At 48.8% G+C, this 14,856-nt stretch overlaps 1 protein-coding gene across 1 annotated transcript; it reads left to right on the plus strand.

Moving 5' to 3' along the window:
* The first annotated feature begins 5,788 nt into the window (after window positions 1-5,788).
* On the plus strand, window positions 5,789-9,134 carry LOC121351090 (keratin, type I cytoskeletal 19-like). The gene is made up of 7 exons (XM_041462952.1): window positions 5,789-6,313; window positions 6,655-6,737; window positions 6,968-7,124; window positions 7,210-7,371; window positions 7,672-7,797; window positions 7,893-8,119; window positions 9,047-9,134. The coding sequence occupies exons 1-7, from the start codon at window positions 5,789-5,791 to the stop codon at window positions 9,132-9,134; spliced, it is 1,368 nt and encodes a 455-aa protein (XP_041318886.1).
* The last annotated feature ends 5,722 nt before the right edge of the window (window positions 9,135-14,856 follow it).

The following is a 14,856-nucleotide window of genomic DNA, read 5'->3' on the forward strand; positions in this document are numbered from 1 at the left end:
AGCTTTTTCTTCTCGCTCGTGCAACTGCAGACTTGTCTGATCATTGACATGTGATCCCTCAAAGCCTCTGGGTTCTGTGTTCCTGCCAGGGAAAGTACGAAATCACAAGAAGCCAGTGAGAGGAGGGGAATGGAGGGACATGGGCTCCACCTGGAGGGACAGGGGCTCTGCCTGGGATGAACATAATTGGAGACAGTTTTTTCTAATGAACTCAGTGCTTGTAAGTACATGGGATTGGCTAAGACATAAACTGTGTGATACAAAATGAAGGCAGTTATGGAATGATGAGGTTTGAGGTCAGTGTGCCACAAGACTGGTAATTAAAGCAAACAAAATAAAGCTCAGTTCTCTAACTCTTAGGATCATAAAAAGTCACTTTCTCCTGTAAGCAGAACTTGGATAGCTTCAGCAAGACTGCTGCTGTCAGGTGCTCTCTCTGAGACATGAGCCCAGCAGCCAGCTGGTTGGCAAACCTCATCCCTACAGGCCTTCTGTCTCTTTTGACTCTTAAATCACACTATCAGGCACAAAACTTTTACAGAGCTATTCATGCTGCCCCAGGGCTGCACTTGAGGAACTAAAGTAACCATTGCTTAATCTGCACAGGGATGAGCAGCAATAATTTCTATCACTGTCGTGTGTAACAGATCACTGCTAAAACCCTTCCTGAAACACACAAGGTAGAAATGACGCCTGAGGCTGAGCTGCTGCTCAGGATTAGTGACTCAGCTGGGCAGCAGCAGGTTCTGGCTGTGCCTGTGCCCACTCGCCTGCTGGAGAGCGACCAAGGCAGGGCCAGAGAGGAGAGGAAATCGTTTTAGAGCCAAAAGCCTGATGGAATCACTTTGACCCAACTTCATGCTTTTTAGTCTGTGGTAGCTGGGAGCCCTGTGCATCAGCTTATGTCCATCCCACACCTCAAGGATACAGATCTGGGGCTCAGACCAAAGTGAGAGGGAACAGTTTGCATTAAATCAGCTTCCCTTATAGCAATGGACAAGAGGCTCCTGCAGCTGAGGCTCAGCTCGCTCATCCTTTGGGTGATCAGTGGTTCATTCATCCTCCCTGAGTCTCCCCACAGCATCACAGTCCCATGAGCACTCCCCAGGGTGCTCCCTGGCCCCAGCAGCTTTGGAAAGAGCTGATGATGTCACGCTGGGCATGACAGGACAGGCAAAGGAGATCGAAGAAGTGGGGAACCTGCCAGGTCTTTCCAGAGAAGGGAGTGTGAGATTTTATCACCCTGTATCATCATTCAGTAATTACAGAAAAGGGCAGGAAACGAAACACAGCAGAGTGCAGAGTTCATGGACGGTATTGTGCTTCTCCCTTTGCTGGGATGACAGACCTTCCCTGGGGAAAGTCTTCCAGGCCAAGCAAACCAGAGCTATCTCAAAAATGAAGAGCAGATAAAGGAAAAATGTACCTGAGCCTCAAGCTGTTTAAGATTCTCTGGCAGTGGGCAAAGCTGCAGGCTGGAAATTCTGAGCAAACTGCTAATTTTTATTTTTATTTTTTTTTTGGCATCAGAAGAGAGTTGTTATACTTTAGCTGTAAATGGCTTTTTAAGTCTTGAACCATCTGCAGAATGCCCCAAGTGTATGAACACTGAAAAGCTTTCTGCAAACCACAAATATAACTGATTAAATATAAGTAGGAGGCTAAAAGAAGACGTCAGTCCAAGACTAATTTGCTCTGCTGGCAGCACAGAGACGTGGCCCCTTCTGCAGCCAAAAGGGCACGGGGAGAGATGGATCCAGCAGAACACTCAGTCATCTCTGGGATCTGTCACCCCGTGCTGAGATATTTACAGGAATCAGCAGGAGCAGCCTGAGATGAAATCCTGAGGAGAGCTGGGAGAAACAGCTGGGAGAGCTGATGGAAGAGCCTGGTTTGTAATCAGTGGATTCAGTTCCCCTGGGAGGACCTTATCAGGGGATATTCATCAACACATATTTGCATCAATGAAAAAGGCTTTAATTCTGCATACAGCTCAGTGTAACCCTGTTATCACAGGCAAGAGCAAAGTCCAAGCTCAGCACAAATGGTCTCTGTGTGACATTATAGTGCTCTGAAGAAGGAAAATACCACAGAACTACAAGGTAACTTATTGCTTGTTATTTACCCCTTGCTACACACATTTGTGTCTGAAACATGGACAAATTGCATCTCCAAGAGATGGACAAACACTGGTTTTGGAGAGCATTTTACAGATTTGCTGCAAGCTGCAAGTACAAGAAAAGAAGGTCTTTCTAGGATTCAGTTAGGAATTACAGAGGCAAGACCTCAGTGAATGATGGTGAAACTTTATGGACAACAAAAATGGAAACTATGAACATCCTGTAAAAGTATTTCCTGATGGAGACATAGAGAGAAATCGATGGGATGTGCCTGTGTCAAGACTAATATAAAACAACAAGAACACTGACAATGAATAATACTGAATTAAATGCCATCTTTCCCATCTCTAACGCCCCATGTGCTCCTCAGACAGTTGTTTTTACAACACCCTCAAGGAGGAGGATAGTTGTTATTGTTTTTTCCACCCTACAAAGCATGAAATTGAGATTTGGAGGAGCTGAACGATTTGCCTGGGGTGACTTGCAAAGCTGGGATCAGACCCTGGAGCACTTGGTGTCACCAGTAAGATGGAGATCAGCCTCAGTACAGCCAATAACAGGCTGACAGAAAGTGGTGTGACAGGTCCATCACCAGCCAGATAAGCAAATACTTTGTAAATACTTAGTAAATTGAGAACAACAGGATTTTCCATAGGTTAACATGGAAATTCAGCTGACAGTGAGCAGCAGTGAGCAGAGAGGAGCTTGTCCCTGGCCAGGCTGGCAGGTGCTGGCAGTGCCTGGCTCCAGCTCCTCTCCTGGCCCTCCTGTGCCTGGGCATCAGCAGGGATTTGGGGTTTGGTGCTGTGTCTGAGTCATTGAGTCCCCGAGGAAGTTCTCTTGGACCTGAAAACACCTGGTGATTCAGGGAGTGTTTGTAGTAACATGAAATGCTGGATCTCCTTCTTGGGGGCACATTAAACTTCATCTGCATTAGCCTAAGAAACAGTCCTCAGCCTTAAAAGATATCCTGAGACTCCCAAAGGATTTCCCTGCAGGGAAATATAATCTTTCTCATTTCCATTGCCCTGTTGAGTCTGATAATCCTGCTCTTGGGAAGAAGACTCTTGGGAATAACTCCAGCATGTCCATCCTCTGCCACCACCCCACTCTCTGTCACACAGCCCAGGACGCAGATGGAAACCTGAAAAATAATCCCTTCCTTTCTATTTTTTACAGAGCTCATTACATGGGAGCAACACCTTTGCCTGGGGGAGGCTCTTCTGCTCATTTGTTACTCGAAGTAGTAATTTTTCCTGGTCAGACCTGTGCTGCTGTTCCTGAAATGCCCACGGGAGATCCTCATGAGCCGTCATTCCTCTGCTCCCCTGTCATTCCTCTGCTCCCCTGTCATTCCTCTGCTCCCCTTCCTCCCTTGGGGTGCAGCAAGGGGCTTTTTGCAGCAATTGCCTGCGAGGGGCTCCCAAGTCAGCCAAGGACAGCTCATCAGAGCATCGCCCCCGGCTGCCTGCAAGGATGTGGGGAGCAAATCTCCGTCTGCAGACTCCAGCCAGGAAGTCAATCAAAGCTAATTCTGGAAAGAGCCTTCCATTAGGCATGGAGATCCCATCATTAGCAGGTCTCCTCATCACAAAGTGAAAATGGCTTTAATAAAATGAGGGCTGTGACTGCTGGCAGGGCTTGAGGTTTGTTCTGATGTAAAAGCAAGAGCTGGTTTTAAATAAAGTTTTGAATTTTGGAAAGGAAAAAAGCTGCCATGAAGAGCACACAATTCCAAGAAAATAGTAAAAAATTACTGTTCTCCTTTACAAAAGCTGTAGGAATTCTAATCACCTTTGGTAAAGTCTGAAGGGAAGAGAGAGAGAGAAAGAAAGAGAGGAAGGAAGGAAGGAAGGAAGGAAGGAAGGAAGGAAGGAAGGAAGGAAGGAAGGAAAAGAAAAGAAAAGAAAAGAAAAGAAAGAGAAATAAAGATATGGACATCTCTGCTTAGTTTGCAGTAATTGAAAAAAACCCCTCTACTCATTGTGGGTGTTTTCCTCATTGAAAAAATCCCACAGGATGGTTTGGGTTGGGAGAGACCTTAAAGACCATCTCATTCTACCCCCTGCCACGGGCAGGGACACCTCCCACTGGACCAGGTTGCTCCAAGCCCCATCCAACCTGGCCTTGAAAAATGAAGGACTATATAAATCTCAATTAAATGAAATTAAATGTTTACTCCACAGTAATTTTATAATTCTTTGGTAGAAAAAAGACCAGTTGTGACCAGGCTGCAGGTGGGCTCCAGGCAGCCCTGCCTGACCCTGATCCCTGGCTCCAGGCAGGCTCTGGCCACCACTGTGGCACCAGAGCACTCCAGCTTCCCTTCCTGACGATGGCTCTAACAAAGGATGGGCACCCACAGAACCACCCCGCAGTTCAGGAGTGCTGGATTTGCAGTGTCAAGATAAAATTTAGCTTAATGAACTTGCCCAAATGGCAGAAGCAGTATTTGTGAGCCAGGCTGCACCTGACACATTCTTTATGCCACATGGCCAGGTGACCTGGATGCCAAACCCAAGGAGGAACCACATGTGGGTGAGAGCCAGCCAATATTAGCATTGCTATATTAATGTTATTAATAAAATGAAAGATTCCGATGACAAAACATTTTAATTATTTCCCTTCTTCCTCAATTTAGCATTCCAGGACTAAAAAATTAGTTTAATAAACTTTTAAAAAGATCTTTTCTATTGTCCTTTCTAAATTTAACACCTAGATTGTATTGGAGAGTTTTCATGGCGCTGGTTGGAACTGGATCAGACTTCTGTAGAGTCATGCATCTCCTGAAATTCTCTACATTACTGTTTCAGAAATCTTATGAAACATCCTGTGTGGCAGTGAATATTCAGTGGACTGCATGTTTGGTGTCCAGCAAATATCCTTTCATATTTTGGATTAATACTTGACTATTTTGTCCACCCTTGAAAGCAGAAAAACGACCCAGACCTCCTCAAGGGGATGTTTTGATGGATGTAGAATAAAGAGAAGGGATAAACCAGCCCTGGTACATTCCAGTGCAATATTCCTCTGTGCTCTCCTGGAGCATTTGAGGTCTAAAGACCCAGACCAGGGGCTCACTCCAACAGCCACGTGGAATGGAACAGACCCTCGCTGCAGGCCCAGGGTGGTCTCCTGGCCCTGCTCCCAGGGACTGAGGCCAGCTGAGTGAGGGGACACCCTCGTTTCTGGTCACAAAGGGGTCGAACAGGCTCTGTCAGATAGGGTGCCTTTCCCACAGCTTTCACTTTCCGGGTAGACTCGCCCACGGCGGGGATGGATAATTGCTGTGGTGCTTCATTCCCCGGGCACTCTTGGGTATCGTCGGGTTTTTGTGTCACTGTTGTTGAGTTGTCATCACAAGTCAGACCTGATGATTCAGGAAGTAACATTTTTGATGTAGTTTTGAAACACGCTTCTGTTAACCAAAGCATCTTTCTGTTGTGGGATTTCTGGAGACAAACGCCTTTGGGGAATTATTTCCGGCTGAAAAAAAAAGAAAACACCTCCTAGCCAGGTCACAAGGAGGAAGAATAAACAACCCTTCTCCAGTGGCACGATCCACAGGGACTGGTATAAATAGAGGACCAGGGGACAGAGGTATCCCAGTTGGATCCTGCAGCGACCTGAGCGCTTGCCTTGGGCTCTGCTGGCTCCGCACCCACACCATGAGCTGTACTGTCAGGCAGGTCGTCACCACCTGCACCCAGGGCAGGGGCAGCACAGGCAGCAACGCAGCTGGCACTGCCAGGAGGGTCTCCTCTGCCTCCTCGGGGAGACACGCTGCCTATGACTTGGGTGCTGTGGTTGGCAGCTTCTCCGGCGGCAGCGTAAGCGAGGGATTACTCGGGAAGCAGCTGAGCGCCGGCAGCGCGGCCGGCGGGAGCTTCGGAGCCGGCCAGAGGGCTTGTTCTGCCCTGGGATTCAGCGGAGGAGGCGTCTGCACTCGAGGTGGCTTCCCCAGGGCTGGGGCTGGCTGTGGGGATGGGATCCTGTTTGCTAACAACGAGAAGGCGACCATGCAGAACCTCAACGACCGCTTGGCCTCGTACCTGGACAAGGTGCGGCTCCTGGAGGGGGACAATGCCGACCTGGAGTGCAAGATCAGGGAGTGGTACGCCAAGGTGGGGCCCATCTGCGAGCCACGGGACTACAGCTGCTACCACAAGGAAATTGAAGACCTTCAGAACCAGGTAAACCCTTGTTTGTTAAGAAAATCCTAATATTTCTCTGGGCTTTGCTTTCACATGTGCACAGAGCCCTGTCAAAGGGCAGCTGAAGCAATGGTTTATATGAAATGATGGTCTGTGGGAGGGGGCATCCTGCATTTACTGAGCACTGATGCTTCAGCAAGGCCAGGTCCACACAGCTGGCGCATGGGTTTCCCTGCTGTGATGCAACATAACTGGTTAATAACCCCAATATATGGAATTATTATAAAATACCTCAGGTAGGTGTTTCCTCCAGAGTCTTCTGGAGGCAGAGGAAGCAGGAAGCTGCAAGCCCACATATTCCTCTACAATTTCTTTTCCAGATCCTGTGTGCAGCCATGGAGACTAACAAAATCCTTCTGAACATTGATAACAACAGGATGACTGCTGATGACTTCAGAGTGAAGTGAGTATAGTCCCCTGCTGGCCCATGGAAGGGCAGGTGAAGGGGGTGACGGGGAGATCCCCCTGCCAACCCTCTGCCTGTCACACTGCATAGTAAAACAGATCTCTGATACCACTGGCAATGTTCTGAAGTGAAAGAACTTGATCCTGATTTTTTTCCCCCAACCTCAACTGAAGGCCTTGCCCTGCTTTGCTGCCGGGCTGACCTTTGTTTGCTGCCTGTGGTTTAAGGTACGAGACCGAGTGTGGTCTCCGGCAGAACGTGGATGCCGACATCTGCAACCTCCGGCCCGTCCTGGACCAGCTGGCCAGCTGCAAAACCGACCTGCAGCTGCAGTGTGAGGCTCTGACAGAGGAGATGTGCTGCCTAAAGACCAACCACGAGGAGGTCAGCTCTCTCAGGGAGTTGAGAAGAAGGAAAGTCTCCCCAAGGGTGGATGGATATTACTGATACAGCCACGTATTTCCTGCAGGAAATGAGCTGTCTGAGGAAACAGGCAACTGGGGATGTGAGCGTGGAGGTCAATGCCTGCCCTGGCCCAGACCTCAGGAAGATCCTGGAGGATCTGAGGTGCCAGTACGAGACGCTGATGGAGCGCAACCGCAAAGAGACGGAGCAGTGGTACGCCTGCAAGGTACCTCGTGTCTGCAGAGCTGCACCAGCTCTGCCCCAAGGGGGAAGGGAAAAAATGAGCGATTAAGAGGTGTCCTAATAACAACAAGTGTCACAGATGTGCTCAGATCTAATTGTACTGCCTGATTTCTGTGTTCCATCCACAGCAGAGGCACCACCACTTGGGTCACTGGGTCAGAATGGAATAAACAGGGTGTCAGCCTTGGACGTGCTTGGGGCACTGCAGGGTGAGGGGAGGTCCTGGACACCACCAGATGCAGTGGGGAGGTGAGGAAAGGGTCGCTCTTTTCTGACCTTGCAGGTGGAGGAGGTGAATCTGGAGGTTGTCACAAGCAGCCAGGAGATCGAGTCGAGCAACAAGCAGGTGACTGAGCTGAGACGTCAGCTGCAGGCCCTGGAAATCAACGTACAAGCCCAGCTCACTATGGTAGGCGATGCCACAAGGATTCACAGCTCCAGCTCCCACCAGCAGGGCTGTTCTTGTGTCAAACCCAGGTACCTGTGTGTTTGTTCTATTCTCAGAAAGAAAACCTGGAATCCTCTTTGACGGAGACCGAATGTCGCTACAACAAATACCTGGCTGAGCTGCAGAACCAGATCTCCTGCGTGGAGCAGCGGCTGGCTGAGATCCGAGCGGAAATGGAGTGCCAGAACCAGGAATACAAGACCCTTCTGGACGTCAAGTGTCGCTTGGAGCAGGAGATCCAGACCTACCACTGCCTGCTGGAGGGTGGCCAACACGACATCATGTATGCAAACAGAGCTGGGCACCCTAAAATCTCTGTGCTTTGCCTTACAGGGATATGAAAATTCGTGATCCTGGTAGGAAAAGCAACACTGTGGTGAGGAGCTAGTGCTGACCTGCTTCCAGACAGGGCTGATTAGAAAACCATGAGGCATCTGAGGATTTGGCTCTGATAAATGTCCAGGGAGCACACCAAAAACAATTTTTGGGCCAGGGAACAGGCTGGGAGAGCCACCAGAGCTGTCCCAGCTCCTGGCACAGTTCAGCAGCTCTTTAAGGGCAACTTCACCAGCAGCTGGACAAACAGCCATGTAACTGAGTTTTATTGGCTTGCCAGAATGAGACAGGATTAGGGACTAGCAGGTAAATTAACTGAAACGATGAATTATCTAAACATTTTCAGTTTCGCACAACAAGTTTAATTAAAGTTTTGGAAGTTTAATTTGTATGCAAAGCAGCTGGCTCTGCCTTGCCTTCCATTGACTGTGGTTTTGAAACAGGCAGGCTGTTAATTCCAGACATGGCTGCACACACACAAAACTGCCCTGAGCACCCACCTACTCCTTTTGTTTTGTTGGGAGAGGAGGCTTTGGAATGGTGGTGCCCTGATGTGGGCTCCTCTGGACTCTCCAGTCCTAAATTATTTACAAGAAAATCAGGTTTTTGTCCCAAAATACCTATTGCAAGGGCTGAAGCGGCACTGTTGGTGCTTGCCTGGAGTAATCCTGAGTGCCAGATGGAAAAGCATCATGTGCCAAAAGACAGAGGTGAGGGACAGAGGTGGGTGGTGGCTGCAGCTGACCTCGGGGCTGGGAGGGGGAACTGTGACTGTGACTGAAGAGACAGAGCTAAAGCAGTGAGGAGGGCAGGGGGAGACCTCCAGGGTGGCAGTGCTGGCGGCCTGGGTGTCCAGAGCTGTCTTTTTCCACAGAGGGTCGGCAGGAAGAGGAGTCGGTGCCGCAGCAGCTGGGAGAAGCGCGGGGCTGAAAGCCAGCCTGTGCCAGCCCTGCCTGCCCTGAGCCCTGGGCAGCCCAGGGACTGTCAGGTGAGGGGGCCTCCAGGGAAGGGGGACCATGAACTGCTTCTTTAGTGCTGGGTACCTGCACAACAGGAGGTCTCCAGGCTTTTCTGGGTGATGAAGAGAGGCTGGAGGGGCTTTTCCCTGGAGAGAGGCTGGGCTGGAGTCAGACGCTCGGGATCACAGCTGTGACTGTTGGTGGTAGGGCACTGGGATTGACTGGGCTGCGGTGGGAAGCAGAGATAAGGGATGCAGCTATGGGATATTTATTTACAAACCTCTGCAGAGAAGTTGTGTTGACACTGGGGGGTGCCCAGCAGTAAATGTGTGTTTAAACAAGGCTTTCAGCACAACATGGGGAGGAGGAACTGGCAGGGGAATCAGTCAGTCACAAGTCTTTCAACAAGGATAAAATTTAGCAAAGCTGGGGAGAAGAGGGAAAGAGAAAGGTCAGTACAAAAGCAAAGTGGTGTAAGAGAAAGGCACAGGATGCAGACCCCCCTGAAAAAATTCTTCCCCCTCTTCTTCAGGTCACTGCAGACCAGAGAGTCCCTGCCAGCCCCACTGCACATCCCCTGAGGAGCTCTCTGAAGCAAAAGTCTTTTGGAAAAACAAGGCAAAAATAACCTGGGAGTTGTCAGCTGTGCTCCAGCAGCAGTCAAAGGGACTCTGCAGGATGGCACCTCCTGGCCACCCTGCTCTGATCCCACCACTGCCCCTCACCCAGGCTTCCCTGGGTTGTGGCCATTCTCCAACAGCAACCAAGGCTTGTCTCCAATAAAACTTTGCTCCTGCTGATACAGCCTTGGGAAATAATTTCTACAAGTAAATCAATATACAAGTATTTAAAAAATACAGATTATGAATCCACCTTCAGTCTCCAACCACACAGCAATCACTACAGGGAAAAAGGAAAACAAGCCATGTTCCCATCAGTGCTCCAGCTGAGCTCAGAGGCTGAGGATGGGGATGGAGGGTGGAGAGAAGGAGCAGCTGATGTTGTGGAAAGGGATATTTGCTACCAGAGAAGGAAGCAAGAGCCAAGACATGAAGCAGAAGGTGGTGAGGAAAGAAACACCCAGGGAGGCTGGGCAGAGGGCAGGGAGGGATCTCAGGGCTGTCTGACTGACAGTCTGCGACTGAGAGAGACCTTGCAAAGAAAAGGGAGTCTTCACTTAAGCAGGCATATGCTAATATAATATAATAAAATGTAATATAATACATAATATCACATAGTACAATGTAATACACAACACCTTTGAGTTATTACAGATGCACTCTAACAGGATAAAATCAAGAACAACAAGATTTCTCAAATAATACCAAAGCAGGAATTTTGAAAGCCAGGCTCTGCTGGACTCTCCACACCTTTCTGGTGGAGGAAAACAATTCCCAGAGAAAACACTAAATAAAGAACCTCTAAATGGATTTGTAAAAAAGGCAAACAGGAAGAACCAGCTGGCAACATGTGGGAAGATAAAAGGGTGAGACAAATTAATATGTGGGAGAGAATTTTTTTAAAAGCGAGACACAATAAACAGACAGACAGAAAAAAAAAAAGAAAAAAAAAAGCTGTTGTCATTTTATTAGTCCAGAGAAGGGAATGGCAAACACATTTAGGAACACAACTGCATTTTGCTGTGTGTGCAAGCCAAGGCTCAGGATCCAGCCTGTCCCTCCTCGCTGGCAGCAACGTCCGAGCCATGGGCTGGGAGTGGTGGCACAGCCCCTGCTCCTCACTGTGGGGCTCTTTCTCTCATGAGATGTTGGATGGGGTTTGGTGACTGACCTTAGACAGGGGCCTGACATGAAGGTTTCTAACAATAAGGCTTTGGGGAATACAATGAGTCTGATTTAGTGTCTGTTTCTAAAGAGAGAAACAGCTCAGACAGCTCGGCCATGGCCTCTTCCTGGGCTCTGTCCAGGACACTTGTTAGCCCTGTGGAGTAATTGCTCTAATGAGCTCCTGGACAAGCTCTGTGTTACTTTCCCTGCTCGGTTCTGCATCTCCCATTCCTGCAGCACTAATTATGCAGAGCATTTTGGGGTGATTTAAGCCACCTCAGTGCTGACGCAGCACCTCTGAGGTCACTGCGTTGCATCTGTGCAGAAACACAACTCTGCCTTCCCTGCCCAGTGTTTATAAGTGATGGGGAATGGTGACAGCTGTGGAGACAGCACAGGAAGAGACAGGGAAGGGAAAATAAATGAAATGGGGAGGACACAGTGCATGGAACAGCAGAACAGGAGTGACCTGGGACCTGGACTGCACAGCAGCTCATGGGCTGTGCAGCTCAAAAGGAGCTCGCTCTGTCCTCTTGTGACATGCAAATCTTGCAAAGCAAGAACAAACAAGCAACTTCAAGACAGAGAGACTTGGGCTGAAGGTACAGGGCAGGGAGAGGAACCCAAGGATACAAAGAGCAAGGGTGGATGCCCCCAAAAGGAGCAGGGCTGATAGCAGCACTTGGGCTGGCAAGCAGACAGTGAAACGCACTGTGACAGCTCCAGCAGATGCGTCTGTGTTGTAAGAGAGCAGGAACATGGGAATTACACCACCATCAGGAAAAACCCCTGAGGAATTAACACACCAGAGGTTTAAGGGAGCAGTGAAGAAATTGGAAGAAAACAAATAGTTTTGTAAATTACCAATGCTGGAAATCAGCCATGAGCTTCAGACTGCGTGGCACAGACAATTATCTCTGATTACAGGCACAGTGCATTTGGAAAAGCAGGCCATGTTCTGCTGTGATGCACAAACTGTAATTTCTCTACAAAAGTCTGTTTCATACAGTATGCAGACAGGTACAGACTAACACCCACAGTAACTATTTGTGGCGTTTAGATTTTTGTTTATTGGCTATGTAACATTTGTAAAGAATTACAAGAGATGAGCAAATTGCTGTTGTAACCCAACAGGAGATTTCTCAGTTCAGTGCACTGAATAATATAACCTAAACTACCAGTATGAGCCATATATTGAAAGTGTATTGAAATTAAGAGACTTTTTAGCACAAGTATGATCTGAAGATAAAAGAAGACAGTCTGGGGAGTTCTGGCTGCCCTGCATCTTTGCCTGCCTGGCTCTGTTGCACCACTGGACAGTGCCTGAGTGCAGGAAGTACCTGAAACTCCAGATTGTCCAGTTGTGACCTGATCCTGTGGCTCTGCAGCAGAGACCACAGGCTGAAGCCCTGGTTTCCCTCCTGTCCTGCACTGTGCTCAGCTCTCCATGCAGTGAATTGCTGCAGTTTCATCACCCATCACAACTCCCATATGTCCTAAGTTCTCCAGGACTCTCCTCTGCTGTGATAACCTCCAGTGCCACCAGAGATGCACCTGCTGGAGGCCTGACTGCACTGTCAGCACCTGGCAGGTTCTGGAAGGATCTAATACTCTTCATCAAGTGAATCAGGGGAGACTGAACTTTGGTAGGAAGAAACCTGGTTGTGTCCAGCTCCATGTCCTGCTGGACTTCTCCTTCAGCACTGCAAATGCTCAGAGTCTGCAGATGTGAACACTCAGCAAGAAAGAAGCTGAAACAGAGTAAAGCTCTCGGTCTCCAAGGCGTATTTAAGGCTGTGCTGTTACCAAACCCACTGTGGTAATTATTTCAGTTGCCTTACAGGATTTGGCTAAACATGGTGGTATAAACCAGTGAGTCACTAGTCAGGAAAAAGTCGTGGTCTGCATTTGAAAGATGGGAGTATGGGGCCTGGAGCCGGCTCAGTATCACATCAAAGGAGAGTTTAATAAGTGATGCCTAATGGCCATTATGCAAATTATTAATGGTAATTACAAGTGACAAGATAAAATCATATTCCAGTGTGGTTGCACAAACATCACTGAGGCAATGCTTATGAAAGCAAAGTTCTGTTGAACCAGACACACCTTTCTTGTAGTTGACACAAGAAAACATTATCAGCTTTGATAAGCAAAGCGAGGTGAGCGTGTGGAGCCGGGCTGGGCACAGCGACAGCCACAGCTCCCACAGCACCAGACTGTCCTGCCCACAGCACCCCTTGGGAATGTGGCATCCTCCTGCCTCCTCCATGCCTGGGCACCAAAATTCACCCTTATCCCCTCTTCCTCCCCTTTCACTCTCTCTTCTCATCCATCAAGCCCACAAGACTCAGCAGCGTGGCACTGATGTTGTGAGCGACCACTGCTGATTGTCCTGGCCTCTTGTGGGGCCTCTTGTGGCTTCCTGCACCTGAAACCAGTTGTTTCCTCCAGTCCTGCACCTGAAACCAATTGTTTCCTCCAGTCTACACTGAGGTTGTAAATACTTTAGGGACACGTTTATGTCTTAGACTTGCACAGTCCCTTCCCTCTGTTCTGCCTCAAGGCTGTGTCCCAAGGCTACAGGAACACAGTAATAACAAAAGTGGAGGTAAATAAATCAGTTTAGTGGGGAAAAAAGTCAGCACTGAGGGAACACAGCCTGTGCCTGTCTCAGTGCCGAGCCCTGGAGCCCTGACATGGCCATGAGGACATGAACACCACAGTTTGTGTTTAAGATACAACCAGGTTAGTCAGGGACCGGCTGCTGGGTGCATTTGCTGTATCAAACACATGTTCCATGCCCCAGTGACATTGGCAGGAGCCCAGAAAAACTCCAAAGAATGCAACTGCATCCTAAATATGAGTTCTTGAGAAGAACTGTATGGTCATGTCTAATCTTCATGGGTAAATTGGGATTTGAGAGTCTGTGGACCATTCCACCAGGACATGAGTGAAAGGCTGTACAGTGCTGCTGCTGTTTGTTTTGTGGAGCACGACCTGTTCCTTCTTCCCATCAGAGAACTGCTGAAGGAAGCAGGGGTGGGTGCTCTATGCCCACCTGTAGAAAAATGCCCGACATCTGCAGGGTCTCCTCCTGAACCCAACGCTCTGCAAAGGAAAGAAATGCACCCCCAGCCCCATCTCTGCAGGTTGCTCTTGGGTAACTCATGAAAACCTCCCCAGCAGAAGCGAAGCTCCAAGCAAGCATTATATTAATTTCTCTTGGCTCCAACAGCCACACCCTGTCTTCAATTATATTCCTCAAAATGACGGATGAAAGCCAGATTTGCTCCCTCTCCTCCTTTTTGTTCTTGATTTTCCCGACTGTGAGTTTAGGCTGTGTGGGGAGCACAGGGGCTGTGTCTTGGGGGAGGATGGACTTGTATTTCAGGCACTGCAGTCTCAGCGAGGAATCTGAGCTCTGACAGACTTCAGCTCTGTCCTTAAGCAAGTTATTTCCCTGCACCATATGAATAATGAATATTCCTGGATGCCGCCAGCCTTGGGTAGGCAGCTTTTTATCATTTTTGATCTAAGTAAAGAAATAAATTATCCCACTGGAGAGTGGAGAGCTTTAACTCATGCTGGTGTGAAGATGATCCTATCTAAATGTGCTTGGGGACACTCTCCTACCATGGTGACAGCAGTCACCAACTTCTGATGAGTAAAAGTGGCTGAGGGTATAAGCGCTGGTTTTCTCTGCTCTTCCTTCCAGGGGTGATGCTGCTCTCAGAGCTCCTTCAGTGTCACCCTCACTGCCAACAGGGATCTGTCACAACTGCTCCTGTACATATGGACGTCCTCCAGTCAAAGGCTGCTTTGTGAGTAAGAGCTGCGTGGAAATTCCACGCTGTAGGGAACAGAAGCCGTCGTCCCCCGGAGAGCGGAATATCCTCTCATTACAGAGGCAGCTGGAGAAGGACACTGGCACTGGTGGA

The sequence above is a fragment of the Pyrgilauda ruficollis genome, unplaced genomic scaffold (genome assembly GCF_017590135.1).
Source record: "Pyrgilauda ruficollis isolate IOZ18807 unplaced genomic scaffold, ASM1759013v1 scaffold161, whole genome shotgun sequence".
NCBI classification, from domain to species: Eukaryota; Metazoa; Chordata; class Aves; order Passeriformes; family Passeridae; genus Pyrgilauda; species Pyrgilauda ruficollis.